This window comes from Uranotaenia lowii, chromosome 2, assembly GCF_029784155.1.
Source record: "Uranotaenia lowii strain MFRU-FL chromosome 2, ASM2978415v1, whole genome shotgun sequence".
NCBI classification, from domain to species: Eukaryota; Metazoa; Arthropoda; class Insecta; order Diptera; family Culicidae; genus Uranotaenia; species Uranotaenia lowii.
Window position 1 is genome coordinate 163,133,629 of NC_073692.1, and position 19,206 is coordinate 163,152,834.

General features: G+C 42.9%; 1 protein-coding gene across 1 annotated transcript; it reads left to right on the forward strand.

The window, feature by feature from the left end:
* Positions 1 to 5,439: 5,439 nt before the first annotated feature.
* Positions 5,440 to 6,410, forward strand: LOC129747117 (uncharacterized). Its single transcript, XM_055741151.1, has 3 exons — positions 5,440 to 5,642; positions 5,703 to 5,814; positions 5,880 to 6,410. The coding sequence occupies exons 1-3, from the start codon at positions 5,457 to 5,459 to the stop codon at positions 5,933 to 5,935; spliced, it is 354 nt and encodes a 117-aa protein (XP_055597126.1). The 5' UTR covers positions 5,440 to 5,456; the 3' UTR covers positions 5,936 to 6,410.
* Positions 6,411 to 19,206: the final 12,796 nt, after the last annotated feature.

The window sequence follows — 19,206 nt, forward strand, 5'->3', positions numbered from 1 at the left end:
AACGAGCTTCTGCCATTGCATTTCCGCCGCTAAACGAATCAATTTTAAACGATTCCAATGTTTCTATTACTTCATGTAGAGCTCGAGGGACAGCGCTTCCCGCTTTGCGGTTGTTTTGCGGACAGCAACTGAGATCCAATACCAGCGGATCGGAATTTTTAGGAGAGCCCAATATGCGCAGCTACCGTCTGTCGTGACGGTACTTGCTGCCCTAAATTGATGCTAAGTAAAACACGTGCATCCTCCTGAAAATTCTCCTATAAACTGGTTTCTTCATCGATCAAGCTGTGTGATTATGTGAGACCCGTGAGACCCATCGTTCTCTTTTGGGTGTTGTTTTCCGTCCTCTCTCAGACTTAATGAGTTACTCTTTTATCGTTTATACACGCTCAATTATCAAAATGTTTATTTTGAATAATAACCAACCTTTTAAAGTATTTTAATTATAAATATTAATAGAATTATTTTTGCTCGAGGTACTGTACACTACATTATCCCCCTCCTCTAAAGCGTTTAAAGTTTATTTGAAGATTATTAAAGATTATTCTGCTTGAAAATCATTAAGTGTTCAAAATTATTTTCTCAAGCCCCTTTTTTTGCAATTATATTAAATTCTTGACTTGTTTGTTTATATGTTTGTAAAGTTTTCATTTTTTTTTTAATTTTTTTTATGTTACATTAATGTTTACGTCTTTTTATCTGCCTCATCGACCATTTTAAAATCTTCAAGTTTTTATTTGTACTAGTTTGTCCATTATCTTCAAACTGGTTTTTCGATATTAAATCTTTTTTTGAAAAAATATTATGTTGAACTTTTTTTTTTATTGTTTATCATTTGCCATTTGACTTTTTTTTTTTAATTTTGCTGCATTTTTTTAATTACTATTTCCCTGTGCAATCTTGTCAACATATGTTGTTTTTTTTAACATCTTATTCGTTTTATATTTTAAAATACATCTTGCTTTATTTAATCATCAACTAAATAGATTTTCAATATTCATATTTGTTTCATTGGTTTTAACAATTCATATCATCTATCATTTAAATATTTATTTTACCTAATAATACCGTAATTCCTTTTAAAAATGATTCATGATGGTTTTATTTGTCTTTTTTTTTGTGAATGAAGGTAATTTGGTTTGATTTATTTTTGCGTTTTTTTTCTCCGATATTCAAACAGTTTATTTTTTTCAATTCCAATATTTTCCATCAGTAGCAATCAAACGAGCAACTTTATCCGTTTCACTTATCTCTTACCATTTCCTTTTCCTCATTTATAGTTTATTTTAAGATTATTCTGCTTGAAAACCATTAAGTGTCCAAAACTTATCTACTCAAACCTTGTATTCCTTCCATTGATATTCAATTCTGGACTTGTTTTTTTATATGTTTGTTTTGTAATATAATTTTTTTTAATATTATGCATTATTATTGTAAACGTCTTTTTGCCTACCTCTTCGACCAATTCAAAATCTTTTAATATTTATTTGCACTAGTTCATCCATTACTGGTTGTTGGATAAAAATTTTCATTATATTATCCTTTTTTTCATTTTTCATCTTTTGTCATTTGACCATAATTATGTGGAATAATTTTTTTTTATTTAATCACTATCTCCCCTTGCAATTTTTAAAATATTTTCCTTTAATTTTTGGCAATCTCGCTCTATTCCATATATTGTAGTTTTTTTTTAAAAGATCTTATTCGTTTCACATTTTCGATTTAATCTTGCTAAATTTAACGATTTACTGTAGATTTTCGGTATTCTTATTTTTCCATTTTTTTTTTAAATTCACTAGATAATGCAGTTATTCCTTTTTTTTTAAGTTATACTTTTTTTTTCTAAATGAAGCTTTAATTTGGTTAAAATGTCTTTTTTTTTTCAAATAAACTGAGAATTTCGTTTGTTTTGGTTATAACTTTTTATGTTTTTTTTCTTCGATTTTCAAACAGATTTATTTTTCAATTGCGTTATTATTTTTCTTTAATATTTGGCAATTTCGCTTTATTTCATATGTTGTTTTTTTTTAAATATCTTATTCGTTTTATATTTTAAAATATATCTTGCTTTATTTAATTATCAACTAAGTAAATTTTCAATATTCATATTTGTTTCATTGGTTTTAACAATTCATATCATCGATCATTTAAATATTTATTTTACCTAAAAATACCGTAATTCCTTTTAAAAATGATTCATGATGGTTTTATGTTTCTTTTTTTTGTGAATGAAGGTAATTTGGTTTGATTTATTTTTTGCGTTTTTTTAAAGATCTTATTCGTTTCATATTTTCGATTTTATCTTAATAAATTTAACGATTTATTGTAGATTTTCAGTATTCTCATTTGTTCATTTTTTAAATTCACTAGATAATGCAGTCATTCCTTTTTTTTATTATACTTTTTTTTTCTAAATGAAGCTTTAATTTGGTTGAAATGTCTTTTTTTTTAAATATTCTCAGTTTATTTCGTTTGTTTTTGTTATTACTTTTTATGTTTTTTTTTCTTCGATTTTCAAACAGATTTATTTTTCAATTGCGTTATTATTTTTTTTTAATAGCGGATAAACGAGTTAGGTTTTTCATTTTTTTTTCTTATCTCTTACCATTTCCAGTTCCTCCTAGGCCTCATTTTTTTCACTGCCTTTTTTTCTATATACTTTTTTTTATTATTATTAGGCTTCTTTTTTTCACTGCCAGTTTTTTTGTGTAGGCTTCGTTCTTTTCACTGCCTTTTGCTTTCTTTTTTTCAAATTCATGTTACTTTTTTTACCAGGCTTCATTTTTTTCACTGCCATTTTTCTTTTGATACATTTTTTTTCTGCCTTTTGCTTTTTTTTTAATCCAATTTAATATTTACATCAGGCTTGTTTTTTTCACTGCCTTTTTTCTTTTCAGTTCATAATCAATTTTCTTTTGTCGCCATTTTTTCCATTTTTCTTTTAAAATTACTCTATGAATCCCCAATTTTGGATTCTATTTCCTTATTCAAACCATACGGTATGGACAGGATTTTACATTCTCCTATTTATTGCGCAAACACCGGTTCACGGGACCTTATAAGTGGCTTCTGGTCAAGATAAAACTTACCTATTGGGAGCGATTCTGCTACGCCATTGTCGTGACGGTACTTGCTGCCCTAAATTGATGCTAAGTAAAACACGTGCATCCTCCTGAAAATTCTCCTATAAACTGGTTTCTTCATCGATCAAGCTGTGTGATTATGTGAGACCCGTGAGACCCATCGTTCTCTTTTGGGTGTTGTTTTCCGTCCACTCTCAGACTTAATGAGTTACTCTTTTATCGTTTATACACGCTCAATTATCAAAATGTTTATTTTGAATAATAACCAACCTTTTAAAGTATTTTAATTATAAATATTAATAGAATTATTTTTGCTAGAGGTACTGTACACTACACCGTCAAGATTCCAAACAAGGAAGGAAGGTCAGGAAAGGTTCAGTTTCACCAACAAAAAGGTTTTCTATGATAGGATCTTAATAGCAAAATGCAACTAGAAAAAGTCCAGAATTCGTGGAAAATATGACCGAAATGGAGGAACTCAAGGTTAGTATATGTACGGGATTTTTAGTTTCTTCATTCGTCGTTTTAAAACTCATTTATGTCGATAAAATTACAATATCACTCATCTCTTTCTTTGTAGGCTCTACGACGAAAAGCGACCAAAAAAGTGAATCAGCGGCGCCACATGCCCATCGGATCGTATTATGGACCCAGAAATCCATTGCTGGAAAATAGGTTCCAACGGAACCTGATAATTGAGGACGACCCAGCAATCACCGCTCAAGTGTTTTTAAAAATTAATATTTATGGCATATTACATATGCATGCTTTGTATTTTGCATGTATTTTGCAATGTAGTGTTTATTTGTCAAAATGAATTTATAAATAAAGAATTAGCATTTAGTTTGAAGAAATTAGTTCTTGCTGAAATTTATTATTTATAAGAAAACATCATTATTGAAATTCTGGCATCCCTTCAAAATACACAGAATTGACTAACTGGTCGAAAGCTCAAAATGTATAAAAGCTTTTTGCTCACTCTCTGCGTAAAGGGCCCAAACTTAAAACTAAGTGGAGACACTTTTCTCGAATCTGTATGGATTTTTATACAGAACAGAGTAACTTTGTTTACCGTGTTGAAATAATCCATTTCTAGCGTAACATTTCATAAGGGCGAAACTAGCAGTTAGCTCGAACCGAGAAAAACGCATTTGAAATTTCGGAACATCTAATCAAATCCTATTTAAAAAATCGACCACTTTTTGTACAACAAAATCAAAAAATGTCCATTATATTCACTTATTGTTCGTTGGTTATCAAGAATTTTAACTTTTTTCATTATAGTTTGTGAGATTTTCGAGTTTCGCCCTTTTTCGTTTTCGATTCTAGTTACGCCTGCAAGTTTCGCAATTGATCGGCCGTTTTTGTTTTGGTTTTGAAGTTAGGCCCTTTGGCCCTACACGCAAAAACTGATAAGGCCGTTTTGTCACACACGGTCAACTCAGTTACGCCTATTGGCCCTACACGAATAGAAAAATTAATCCCATTTTGAATAGGCGTAACTTCACGTTTCAACGAAAATGCATTAACATGAAGTTTCGCCCAATTAAATTTTATCAAGTTTTTGAATGTTTTAAGCGATTTTTAGATGAAACCGCGTTTATTAGGTAAAGTGCAACCGCGTACATCCGGAATGACCGTTAACTCGATTTGTTTACATTTGGCAGTTTCGCCCTTTTTAAATGCTACGCTAGATTTTATGAATTTTATTGTTTTAATCTGCGGGGGAGAAAGACTGCGAAATTCGCTGTATCGTTTTCTGTATCGTTTTTTTATTGTTCGACAAAAACCAGCAATTGTAGAAAAGATTTGTAATCGTTCAAATTCTAACTTAAGATGATCAATTTTGTGTAGCGAGTCATGTAACTCAGTTGTTTAGGTGCTACATTTAAGTCTTCTGAGTTAATTGCTGCAGATTCAAAAGTAAACATCGAAATCGAATCCAACAGCTAGATTATTCGATACCAGTCTGTCAACTCTGTCGTAAATATCAACTTTGAACTATATAAAAACGTTCGGTCCAAGCAAACTACCCAAAATCTAAATCTGTTATTTAAGCTATTTTCAAGAAAAACCATTGATCAAACAATTTTTATCAATCACCTTCAAAAACTTCAACGCAATTTGAGTGACTTAATATGCCTGAACACTCAATAATTTGCCAGAGTGATGTTGCATATGAATTTTTTCACTACGTCATGTTTTGTCCTGAAATGAAAACGATACGATGAGCAACAAGGCAACAACTTCTTAAAATAACCCATCCCACACTAAAGCAACATTGTAGTGTAGAACATTGAACAGGCTCACGTAAAAAACAAACCCATGCAGAAAATATTTAGAGCAAATGGGTAGAAAGAATGACACTTATGGATGGAAAAGATTAAGCGTGTATGCGAAGAACTGTCAACGAGGATTCCCGCGTGGCGGTACAACGAGGGAAAACCTAACCGCAGAGTGACCGCATTGAAAGCGCGGAGTGTGCTGTTCGGACTTCTCCGGAGAAACGAATTCCGTCTGATCCGAATCGATCAAAGGGAGATCGGGAATTCAGTTCAGGTAGGTGGAAAAATAAAAGCCATCATTAAGCCGCCACCTAATCATAAATAACTGCCACAGGAGGAAGGAAAGTCGACTCAGGCACAGAGTCGAACTCCAAGCAACGTGGCACCACGGAATACCCCTGTCGGAAGGCCAGCAAAGGAACGGCCGGAAGGAAGAAAAGCCACAGGTAGGCCAACTATTCGCCACAGCTTCTGGAAGTGGAAAACTGATTGTCTTTCTCCCTCCCCCCAGGCAACTTCAGTCGGAAGACCACCAGAACGGGCGGAAGGAAGCAAAAGTTAGAATAAGGGTCGCTTTGCGTAAGTTCCCGGCAGTTATTCAAGGGGCGAGGAGGACTAATCCTTTGAATTCCCTACAGGGCCCTTTTTTCTTCCGCTATCTGTGCTGGCACCATCAGCACCACAGGCCTTTTATCGACAAGTGCGACGACCGACAGTACCAGCTACGGCCAGCGAGACGCGACGGAGTCGCGTGAGCCATACGGTGTCGGGAGGGCGCTAGCAGCGCAACAGGTGCTCCGAAAAGGAGTGTGGCAACCGGCAGTATCGGCGAGAGACGCGACAGGGTCGCGAGAGGCAAAATATCGCCCAGCAGAGGCTCCATCGGCACGGCAGGTGCTCTAAAAACAGGCGTGGTGATCGGCACCCCCGGCTACGCTCAACGAGAGACGCGACAGGGTCGCGGGAGGCTAAATATCGTCCGGCAGAGGCGCCATCGGCACGGCAGGTGCTCTAAGAACGAGCGTGGTGACCGGCAGCACCGGTTACGCTCGACGAGAAACGCGACGGGGTCGCGGGAGGCAAACTATTGTCCGGCAGAGGTGCCGTCGGCATAGCAGGTGCTCCGAAAAGGAGTGTGGCGACCAGCAGCATCGGCGTGAGACGCGACAGGGTCGCGGAAAGCAGAAAATATCATCCGAAAGAGGCGCTAGCGGTGCGAGAGGTGCGCCAAAATCGAACGTGGCAACCGGTAGGATCGGTTACGCTCGGCAAGCAGACGCGACAAGGTTGCCTGAGGCGAGGCATTGTCCGGAAGAGGAGCCAGCAGCACAACAGGTGCGCCAAAATCGAGCGTGGTGCTCGGCAGCGCCGATTACGCTCGGCAAGCAGACGCGGCAGTCGCGTGAGGCAAGGCATTGTCCGGAAGAGGCGCCAGCAGCACGACAGGTGCGCCAAAATTGTGCGCTGCGACCGGCAGCACCAGCTACTCTCAGGTGAGAGGCGACGAAGCGTCCGGAAGAGGCGCTATCAGCAACAAGGCGCGCTTCAGGATCAAGTGTGGGGGCCAGCAGCTTCGCTTGCACTCGAGCAAGACCCGACAGAGTCGCGTGAGGCGAAACAGTGTCAGAAGAGGCACCATCGGAATCAACACCATCGAACGCTGGGCTCAGCCATTTCGGTTGCGCTCCGACGAGGCGCGACAGGGTCGCGTGTGGCGGCCTCCGCCTCCTACGGAAGAGCAGCACTAGTGGAGGATCACGCAAGCATGAGGCGACGCTGCGAGACGAGCGACAGGTCCCGGGTGATAACCCCAACGAAGCGTAAGTGAAAGCCTAATGACACACATGTTCTAGCTGGGAAAAGGGGTTAAAAAATGTTGCCAAAATAGAAAATTTAGCTCAAATTTTGAATTGTTTATTTATGTGGCACCGACCACAATCTGCCTCCATAACAAATGGCGCCCAACTAAAAACGAACCGTATTATTTTGTTCGTTTAATTTAATAAATATCATTAAATGTTATGATGATATTGTGATGATTATTATTACAGTTGAATTGTAAAAGCAACTGTTAGGTTTATTTTGATTTTTGCTCAAGTTTTTGTATCGTATCAAGTTGTTATTTTGATCTGTAAGTCCACTGAAAATATCTGGTTTTTGATCCAAACAAATGATGATGAATAAACAAATTGAGTTGTATCATCTTAATGATGAGGAGATGGAATATGAATTGGCCTTGCGCCATGTTACGAATCTAGCCCCATGCTCTAGAAGAGCTAGGGTGGTCAAGTTAAAAGCCCTTGTCCAAGAGGACACCCTTAGAGACACCATTTATGTTAATTCAGAACACGTAATGTCGCCGGAGTTGAACATCGAGGTCTGCCAGAGGGCAGTTGTAGAATTGAGGAATCATGTTGATTCAGCCACGCAGAATAGAAACGCCGATCAAATGGCTTGCGCGAAATCGAGATTGCTTCATTACCGGCAAAGATTATCACTGATTCCAGTGGTCGCGAGTTTAGAGGAAACGCGTAGGGTCGTGTGCGAGCTTGTAGAGACGCTGCTAGCTCAGATAGAGTGCGTGAACAGTGCAGTCAACATGGTGCTAAGTGAAACAGAAAACACTAGCCTTTCAACTAGTGTCCCAACCATCCAGGCAGAGAACAGTAGCAGTAGGGATGCCTGCGATGCGTTGACGATTCCACCGAGGCCACAAGCAGCCGGAAATGATGAAGGAGCACGAGCACGGATGCAAGAAGCGGATGTCGAGCCGTCTTCTCTTCCATTCCAAGGAGGCAGACAAGGACAGAGGGACTCGGAGGAAGTAATCATCCGGAGGTCGGGTAGTTCGGCTGGTCTGGCTACTGTGAACGTTCTGGACGAACTGCGGTTCGACATTCAACAACGACAAAGGAGGCAGCAGCAGTTGAACGACAGCTTTACAAACCGAAGTGGTAGCAACTACGACAGGCGGATGCAGAAGGCGATTCACAATTGGCCTTTCAAGTTCCGAGGCGAAAAGGATACCACGTCTCTCAACATTTTCCTAGACCGAGTGGAGACGTTTGCCAGATCAGAGGGAATCAACGATCAGACACTTCTGGCTTCTATCAAGCACCTGTTGCTTGAAGACGCCCTCGACTGGTACTCAAGAGCACTTGCCCAACGTCACCTGTATTCCTGGCAAGCATTCAAGCAAGAAATTCGACGGGAGTTTCTGCCAAGCGGGTATGCGCAGATCCTGAGGCTGGAAGCCAGCTTCCGCTTTCAAGGTGCCAACGAAACGTTCGATAAGTTCTTCCGTGACATCTCTACCCTATTCCGCTTCATCGATCCACCACTTACGGAAGAGGAGAAGTTGTTCATAGTCAAGAAAAATATGAACATGGACTATGCAACAATAGTAACAGCAGCTCAGCCTAAGACACTGATGGACCTGGTCAACGTCTGCAGCAACTTCGACGAGACAAGGCTATTACTGAACCAGCAGCGCAGGATTCCGATTCCGCACAACAGCTTACTAGAACCGAATTTCGCAACACCAGCAACAACAAGTCGATCTCAGCCACATCAGCAGCAGCGTTTCGGGAAATTGCAAGCGGTGGAGGCGGACGAGCAGTTGTACGGAGCCACATCATACTCAGCACCATCGCATCGGCTTCCAATACAACAGCCACGCCTCAACAGAGTCTATACGGTGGAGAACGAGAGCCAGCAAGGTGCGGCTTCAACGTCAGCTATCCAAACTGAAGCAGATCTAGTGGATCCAGAAGAAGCAAACGGTTTGCAAGGGGACTTTAACCAGCTGTACGAGCAAGTTTGTGCCATGAAGCTTCAACTGGAGCGCAGATCGAATCGTTTCAATACAGGACTACAGCAGCAGCACTCTGTACAACGACCGGAACAGCGTCAACAACCGCCTACAACTTCGGCAGGTCAGAGCAATTTGGTGAATCGGCAAGGCAGTCAAGCGGAGAACTATCGAATACAACATCCGTTGCAACAGCAAGCTAAATGGGCGCCGCGGCAGCAGCTTCAACAACAGCAGCAGCCTCAACAGCAGCCTCAAGAGCAGCAGCTTCAACAACAGCAGCCTCAACGGCAATTCCAACAGCACTATCAACCACAGCTCCAGAACCAGCAGCTTCAGCAAGCAGGCAGCAATATGTACGATCTAGATCCTGTTCAGCATGCAGCGTACCGTCCAGCGCTTTGCTGGAACTGCGATGAGGAGGGGCATAGGTTTCCGGATTGCACGAAGGCACAGGCAATTCTCTTTTGCTACAGATGCGGTCGAAAAGGTTACACGTTACGCAGCTGTATTGTTTGTAATAGTGAAGCGGAAAACGCCGCAGCGAGGAGGTGGTAGATGGAGGGCCAGATTCTTCGCAACACAGCTATCAACCTTCAATACCTCCCAATTTACAAGACATCAACTCTATCATTATCAATCCCGGACATGACAACCGTCCACACGCCGTTCTGGACGTTCTTGGAAAGAAAGTTACAGCTTTGTTGGACAGTGGAGCGAACTGTTCGTTGCTAGGTGGTAGTAAAGCACAAATTGTGGAAGAGCTTGGACTACGAAAAGAAGCACTGAACGGTGGGATCAAAACAGCGGATGGAACACCACACAAAATAAACCACTTCACTCGTCTACCGATATCATATAACAATCGAAATGAAATATTACCAGTCCTTCTTGTGCCGAGTCTGCCAGACTGCGCCATCATGGGCATGAACTTTTGGCAAACGTTCGGAGTCAAAGCAGTATGCTGTTCAATGATTACTGAGCAAGAACTTGAAGCAGAGCCGATGAAGGAACTATCGGTAGAACAACGCCAGATACTGAATGAGACAATCAAGCTATTTCCGAAAGCCGAGGAAGGGAAATTGGGAAGAACGGAGCTTTATGAACACCGTATAGATGTGGGCAAAGCCATGCCACGGAAGCAGCGATATTACCCAATGTCCCAATATGTCCTGGAGGAGGTCAACCGCGAGGTAGACAGAATGATCTCGTTGGATGTGATCGAGGAGGCAGTTTTTTCGCCGTGGAACAACCCTCTTGTGGCAGTCAAGAAGAAAAACGGGAGTTACCGCGTCTGCTTGGATGCAAGGCATCTTAACTCCATTATGGTCAACGAGGGCTACCCAATCCCACAAATTTCATCGATTATCAATAATCTGGGAGGCTGTTCATTCATATCGTCGATAGATCTCAAAGATGCCTTTTGGCAAATGCCCCTTCATGAGGAATCAAGGCCACTGACGGCATTTACAGTACCTTCCCGAGGGCACTTTCAATTCAAAGTGGTCCCTTTTGGGCTGTGCACAGCCAGCCAAGGACTGGCGAGGATTATGACTCACTTGTTTGCGGATATGGAGCCGTACGTTTTCCATTATTTGGACGACATCATCATATGTTCTAAATCGTTTGAGGAACACATTACAGTTCTTAGAGAAGTTGCGGCAAGACTACATCGAGCTAAGCTCACTATCTCGGCCGAAAAGTCCAAGTTTTGTCGGCAGCAAATCAAATATCTGGGCTACATTCTCAGCGAAGGAGGTTGGAAGGTGGATGACGAAAAAGTAGAGTGTATTGTAAAATTCCCCGTACCAACAACCAGGAAGGAAGTCCAACGGTTTCTGGGAATGTGTGGGTGGTACCGTCGTTTCATCTCCGATTTCTCCCGTATTGCAGCTCCCATCACCGAGCTTACGAAGACCAAAACGAAGTTTCGTTGGACAACAGCAGCCGAGGAAGCTTTTCTCAAACTTAAGTCGGCCCTTGTAACAGCTCCAGTCTTAGCCATGCCAGACTACACGAAGCCATTTTCTATTTCTTGCGATGCCAGCGATATGGCAATTGGAGCCGTGTTGACGCAGACAATCGACGGTGACGAGCACCCAATCTGCTACTTTTCACAAAAACTTTCTTCAGCGGAAAGGAAATACACCGTAACTGAAAAGGAATGCCTGGCCGTAATACGAGCAATTGAAAAGTTCCGTGGCTACGTCGAAGGAGTACGCTTTGTGGTCTACTGTGACCATTCAGCCCTCAGTTACCTGAAGACCTTGAAGAATCCAACGGCCCTCATGAGCAGGTGGTTGTTGAGGCTCAACGCGTTCGATTTTGAGATACGATACAGGAAAGGCAGCTGTAATATCGTTCCAGACGCACTGTCCAGGATAGTTTGTTCATTGGTCTTCTCAATCACGCAGGTACACGATCCGTGGTATAGAAACCTCATCAGGCAGGTGCAGAATCAAGGCGGAAAATATCCGGACTTCCGAATAGCGAATGAAGAACTCTACAAAAATTGCCAGGTCAAAGACGAGACGGGCGTTATCAGTCATCGATGGAAGAAGGTCGTTCCAGAGGAAGAGCGAGCAGAATTGATCCGTCGTTTTCACGATTCGCCTTCAGCCGCGCACTTAGGTTTCTACAAAACATGGCACAAACTTCAACAACACTATTATTGGCCGAAGATGCAGGACATGGTCGCTCGTTACGTGAAGGCTTGCGCTACGTGCAAAGCCAGCAAAGCTCCCAACAAACAAATGATGCCTCAGATGGGGAAACTCAAGCCAGCAAGGGTACCATGGGAGTTAATATCCATCGACTTCGTCGGACCGCTCACCAGATCCAAGAAGGGCAACACAGTTCTTCTGGTCATCGTCGACTGGGTCACCAAATACGTCATTGCCCACCCGATGCGGGCAGCCGATTCAACAAAGATGGTCGAGTTTCTCGAGGAAAAGGTATTCCTGAAATTCTCCAGGCCGAGGATAGTATTGTCAGATAACGGGAAGCAGTTCGAGTCACAAGTCTTTCGAGCGCTGCTTAGCCGTCACAACATCATCCATATGAAGACAGCATTCTACGCACCGCAGGTCAACAACGCCGAGCGGGTGAACAGAGTTCTCATTACATGTATTCGTTCTTTACTGGAAGAAGATCACCGCGAATGGGACAAGAATCTGGCAGCCATTACCGCCGCTATTAACAGTGCAAAGCACGAATCCACCGGGGTCAGTCCACACTTCGCCAACTTCGGTCGGGAACTTTTGCTGCACACGGATCTCTACACTCAGCAAGACTTAAACGTGTCAGATGATCCAAAGGTCGCGCAGGAGATGAGGTTATCCACGATCAACAGGATTCACAAGTTCATCCAGCAGCGAATCAAGAAGAACCATGAGAGAACGAAGGAACGCTACGATCTACGGAAGCGCACGGTCTCGTTCCAACCGGGCGAGCTAGTATGGCGTCGTTCGTTTGTACTATCGTCGAAGGCGGACCACATAAACAAGAAGCTGGATCCGAAGTTCATCGCTGCCATCGTGAAGGAGAAACTGGGAGCGAATTTGTATGTTCTAGAGGATGTCGTCACAGGAAAGCGTGGGCGCTACCATGCGAAGGACATCAAACCTGATTAATATTCAAGCTATGTAAGCAACAACGCTGACCACAAGCTCTCTCGGAGCACAAAACACGAAATGGAGAAGGCTGTAGGACCAACATCATCTTTGAAACCTCGCCCCCAACAACTCGGAGTAAATTATGCAGAACTCTTCCATTCGAATAACTCAATGAAGCACAGCTGATGCTATTTCGTCGCTAGGACACCGACGAACACGACGAAGTAGGCGTTTATGAAGGAGACAACGGCCTTGCGCGGATCCAGCGTCGGCTGAATGGACTCTGAGAACTCTGCCAGGAAGTTCGTCAGAATTTGGAGAGGGCTGGTAACCTTGCGTGGGATTGCCGCCACTCATTGTCCAGAATGCAATCCTGTCATCTTGAAGCAGCGTAGCAGCGCTGGGGATAGTAGCACTGGTGAGCCACCGTAGCCAGGCGCTACACACCATCGCAGAGAACCCATCCAGGTTCGGGATATTGGAATGTTCGGAAAGTCAAGTACAGCAGCTCCAAACACCACGTCGCTGCAATTGAAAGGATTGTCAGGACATCAAGAAGAGGATTCAGCACCATAGAATACAGTTATGCGAAGAAGTTGTGAGGAGTAGACATCATGACGGCCGCTACTACCATATCGACTCTCTCTCGCTAACTGTCAAAAGCCACACGCCCATAATCCAGCTATGACCGCTACCCAAGGTAGTCAACAAGAGCCTCTCGAGGTCAAAACACGCCAGTCGTTACTACCACAAACAGGAGATCATCCACCAACCTCAAAAATCTCCGAATCAATCCAAAAGCCATCAGCTATGACCACAGCCAAAGCCTGTCAACCAAGCGCAACAGCGCAGGAAATACCGTTAGGCCGATCGGGAAAAATCGTGCATCTGGAAAACGCAGTGAGCAATATCTCTTATCTACCTCCTCGTGAGTACAGTAACAAGTCTAGCTATGTCCGCTACCCAAGGTTGCCAACAAAAGCATCGCCAATGCAAAAAACACGTTTATCGTCAGCACCACAACCATCTGCTTTGCTCGACGACTCCGGAAGAAGGGCCCGTCTGAGGGAGCTCATTCGCAGCAGCAGCAACATCCGATTTTGTCCCGCTAACACGAACCCTGCTTATTCAGCACAGTATCAACAGGACGAATCAGGACAACACCCAGGGTAGCTTGAAAGAGGTTGCAAGATTCCTGCTGACTTTCTCCTAGTCCGGAGGACCATAGCTGACCAGGCTTCCCAGAAATAAGAAAACCGAACAAGTACATCCACAAGGACCTCCCGATTAAGACTACCCGATCAAGACTACCCGATCAAGACTACCAGATCAAGACCATCTTCAATCAACTATGACAACTCCCGATTAAGACTTCCCGATCAAGACCATCTTCAATCAACAATGACGACTCCCGATTAAGACTTCCCGATCAAGAACAGCTTCAACCAACCATGTCAACTTCCGATTACGACTTCCCGATCTAGACGAAATTCTCAAAAGTTATCTACCAACTTTGTCGAGACCACAAGCTATGAGAACACCATCTACCATGGTCCACACCCCAAAATACGCGCAGCGGAACCACAAATTACCCTCGCCTGAAATGGTGTCGACAGTTCAACTGTCCGATTCAGACTTGACCACAAATCACCAACCTCACAAAATGATACATAATGGATCAGGCACAGTTGTCAAGGGGGTTGCCAAGGAAATATCAAAAGGAACGCGATCTGGAGGCGCGGTATAACCTCTATTCCGGGCCCTTGGTAATTAAGAGGATTAAATCCCTCTTTTCCTTAGACTTCTGTTGCTTTTAGTATAAACCAGTTAAGTTCCCACCTAAATTTCGTTTGTTAAGTTCTATTTGTAAGATCTAGGTTATTATCTCTATCAATAACCATTTGATTTTGGATTTTCGTATGCTGCTGAGGTGGATGTTATTAAGTGGATTGTTTTAAGGATTCGAAGGAGTTTCTTTCTGCCAGATATACTGGTAATTATCGACACATTTGCCATAACTCGTTGGCTTAGATTTGATTTGGATTTTGCCAAGACCCGTTGGCGTAGAGATATAGTTTATTGTCTTTAGTTTTGAAGATACTCACCACTGCAGGGTGACATCAGTACGAGGTTTTCTCGACACAGCCGTCGATTTTAATATCTCCTTCGAACTCCTAGTGGCGTGATTATGAATTTTTCATGGATCCTTGTCATGATCCATGAAAAATTCTACCAAAGCAGCAATGTTGTGTTGCATATGAATTTTTTCACTACGTCATGTTTTGTCCTGAAATGAAAACGATACGATGAGCAACAAGGCAACAACTTCTTAAAATAACCCATCCCACACTAAAGCAACATTGTAGTGTAGAACATTGAACAGGCTCACGCAAAAAACAAACCCATGCAGAAAATATTTAGAGCAAATGGGTAGAAAGAATGACACTTATGGATGGAAAAGATTAAGCGTGTATGCGAAGAACTGTCAACGAGGATTCCCGCGTGGCGGTACAACGAGGGAAAACCTAACCGCAGAGTGACCGCATTGAAAGCGCGGAGTGTGCTGTTCGGACTTCTCCGGAGAAACGAATTCCGTCTGATCCGAATCGATCAAAGGGAGATCGGGAATTCAGTTCAGGTAGGTGGAAAAATAAAAGCCATCATTAAGCCGCCACCTAATCATAAATAACTGCCACAGGAGGAAGGAAAGTCGACTCAGGCACAGAGTCGAACTCCAAGCAACGTGGCACCACGGAATACCCCTGTCGGAAGGCCAGCAAAGGAACGGCCGGAAGGAAGAAAAGCCACAGGTAGGCCAACTATTCGCCACAGCTTCTGGAAGTGGAAAACTGATTGTCTTTCTCCCTCCCCCCAGGCAACTTCAGTCGGAAGACCACCAGAACGGGCGGAAGGAAGCAAAAGTTAGAATAAGGGTCGCTTTGCGTAAGTTCCCGTCAGTTATTCAAGGGGCGAGGAGGACTAATCCTTTGAATTCCCTACAGGGCCCTTTTTTCTTCCGCTATCTGTGCTGGCACCATCAGCACCACAGGCCTTTTATCGACAAGTGCGACGACCGACAGTACCAGCTACGGCCAGCGAGACGCGACGGAGTCGCGTGAGCCATACGGTGTCGGGAGGGCGCTAGCAGCGCAACAGGTGCTCCGAAAAGGAGTGTGGCAACCGGCAGTATCGGCGAGAGACGCGACAGGGTCGCGAGAGGCAAAATATCGCCCAGCAGAGGCTCCATCGGCACGGCAGGTGCTCTAAAAACAGGCGTGGTGATCGGCACCCCCGGCTACGCTCAACGAGAGACGCGACAGGGTCGCGGGAGGCTAAATATCGTCCGGCAGAGGCGCCATCGGCACGGCAGGTGCTCTAAGAACGAGCGTGGTGACCGGCAGCACCGGTTACGCTCGACGAGAAACGCGACGGGGTCGCGGGAGGCAAACTATTGTCCGGCAGAGGTGCCGTCGGCATAGCAGGTGCTCCGAAAAGGAGTGTGGCGACCAGCAGCATCGGCGTGAGACGCGACAGGGTCGCGGAAAGCAGAAAATATCATCCGAAAGAGGCGCTAGCGGTGCGAGAGGTGCGCCAAAATCGAACGTGGCAACCGGTAGGATCGGTTACGCTCGGCAAGCAGACGCGACAAGGTTGCCTGAGGCGAGGCATTGTCCGGAAGAGGAGCCAGCAGCACAACAGGTGCGCCAAAATCGAGCGTGGTGCTCGGCAGCGCCGATTACGCTCGGCAAGCAGACGCGGCAGTCGCGTGAGGCAAGGCATTGTCCGGAAGAGGCGCCAGCAGCACGACAGGTGCGCCAAAATTGTGCGCTGCGACCGGCAGCACCAGCTACTCTCAGGTGAGAGGCGACGAAGCGTCCGGAAGAGGCGCTATCAGCAACAAGGCGCGCTTCAGGATCAAGTGTGGGGGCCAGCAGCTTCGCTTGCACTCGAGCAAGACCCGACAGAGTCGCGTGAGGCGAAACAGTGTCAGAAGAGGCACCATCGGAATCAACACCATCGAACGCTGGGCTCAGCCATTTCGGTTGCGCTCCGACGAGGCGCGACAGGGTCGCGTGTGGCGGCCTCCGCCTCCTACGGAAGAGCAGCACTAGTGGAGGATCACGCAAGCATGAGGCGACGCTGCGAGACGAGCGACAGGTCCCGGGTGATAACCCCAACGAAGCGTAAGTGAAAGCCTAATGACACACATGTTCTAGCTGGGAAAAGGGGTTAAAAAATGTTGCCAAAATAGAAAATTTAGCTCAAATTTTGAATTGTTTATTTATGTGGCACCGACCACAATCTGCCTCCATAACAGTGAAACAAAACCTAATTAAATGATTGTTTAATGCAAAACAGGTGCTTTTCAGCATCAAAAAAGTTTTATTGAAAATCTCTAAATAAGAAAGTAAAATTCCGAACCTTCGCACTGGTCGGTAGATTGGTGAGAGAAATTTAACGTTTGAAAGATTTTTTTCTCTTTTTATTCAGTCTTCCTCCCAGGGATGCCAGGTGTTGAGGATGAAAAATCTGGGCAATTTTGAAAAAAAGTCTGTGTGTGTCTGTGCATCAGGAAAATCACAAAATTTGGTACTAAATAAGAAATTAAATTTGGCGAATCGTGTGAGCGGGGGGGGGGGGGGGGTGTACTATGGTGTTCGGGTTATTTTCGAGTTGATAACTATATATAACAAACACTGTTCCCTACCACGTACCATGCCGATCTTATTTAAAAAAAATAAATGATTGATTGGTCATACCAAAGAATACAAACCAGATTTTAGTCTAATCTGCCACTTACATCCCGAATAGCACGAACCATGGTATCACATTCATTTTACAGTGAATTTTTATGTGACCATGTACTTCATGGTAAAAAGAACGTCCGAGCGTAATTCAAGAATTTGCACACTCCGAGTTTTTCGTGTAAGGTTGATATTTTGACAGCCGCGCCGCGGCACGTGTTTTTTTTTCACTTCTTCCATTCTCGGTCGACAATCGGTTTTCTCGAGGGTTTTTTTTGTAACTTTTAAGAAGTGTTCGGAAATGGGCGCAACGGTAAGTTTAATACTATACAGCTATACAGCAGGAGCTATACAAAAGGCAAACATCTAATAAATCTTTTTTTTTATCATTCCAGCAATATAAAACGGACACACAGCGAGTGGCACAGGATGCAGTAGCCAACGAATGCCGCGAGCAGCAATGGGATGCAGGATGCAGGATCCAGGAGTGTGTGAGTAAAGTGTTCAGATTTTTTTAATAAATAGTTAATTTAAATAAATTCATTTGTTTTTTTTTTTAATTATTTATAAAAATGATGACATTTTCAAAATAAATAACAAAAATTCCCACCAAGACCAAAGATTTTTATTTCAGCGGGCGAACAATATAAATTATCGGATTTTCATGGTTTTACCATGAAAAACTGGAAGCTGTTTTAACCATGAACTTTATATTTTTGAACTTCTCAATGTATGGAAAATCGCCATTTTTTTCATGGTCACGCTGCATAACAATACCCCTTTTTCATGGTTATTTTCGTCAAAACTATGAAATGTATGGTCGAAAACTATGAATTTCAATGTGAATTCACGGTATCGAGGACGATAATAATCATTGTATATACCATGCAATTTATAGTTTGTGAATATGGAATTCATGGTTTTTTCACGGTGAAATCCTATTCGGGATATCAAATCTGATGCATTAATATTGATTTCATCTGTCAATTTTGAAAGTCTGTAAAATCTGGGCACTCTCAGCAAAAATCTGGGCAAAATCTGTGTCTGACCAATATCTGGACGAAGGGTCAAAAGTCTTGGTTTTACAGACAAATCTGGGCACCTGGCAACCCAGCTTCCTCCCCCAGGTTTTAATCAGTTTTTTTCTGAAATCATCATGACATAACATTGTTATTGGTTTTTCATGGTTTCACTTATTTGACATTACCTGGTAAGGTATAAACATTATTTTAGCACGTTCAGTGACCGGGCATCAGTAATGTGATTGGCGTCAATCGCGGAATGCAAATTTTTTTTTCAGGTTTATTTTTTATACTTTACCAGCATTATGGCATTCGTGTCTAGGAATGCAAATGTTTGACTCATGCCAAATTATAACTATAAGTATACTGTTTTGCTCCTTGAAACCTGAAGATATTCGAGCAGTTTAATCTTAAGAACTTCATTTTTTTCTAATGATATTTGAAAAAAAAAGTAATTGAAAAAAAGTGAAATATTAGAACTATTATTTAATTTTTTTTTTTCAATTACTGTTTTCCAAACTGTAATTTGGCATGAGCCTAACGAGATTTTTATTGTGTCAAATTTAAAAAGTTTCTTTAAAACGCTTTATAAAAAAGTGTCGATTTAAGACCAAAGTTTAATTTTTACATTGTATTCAATTTCAGT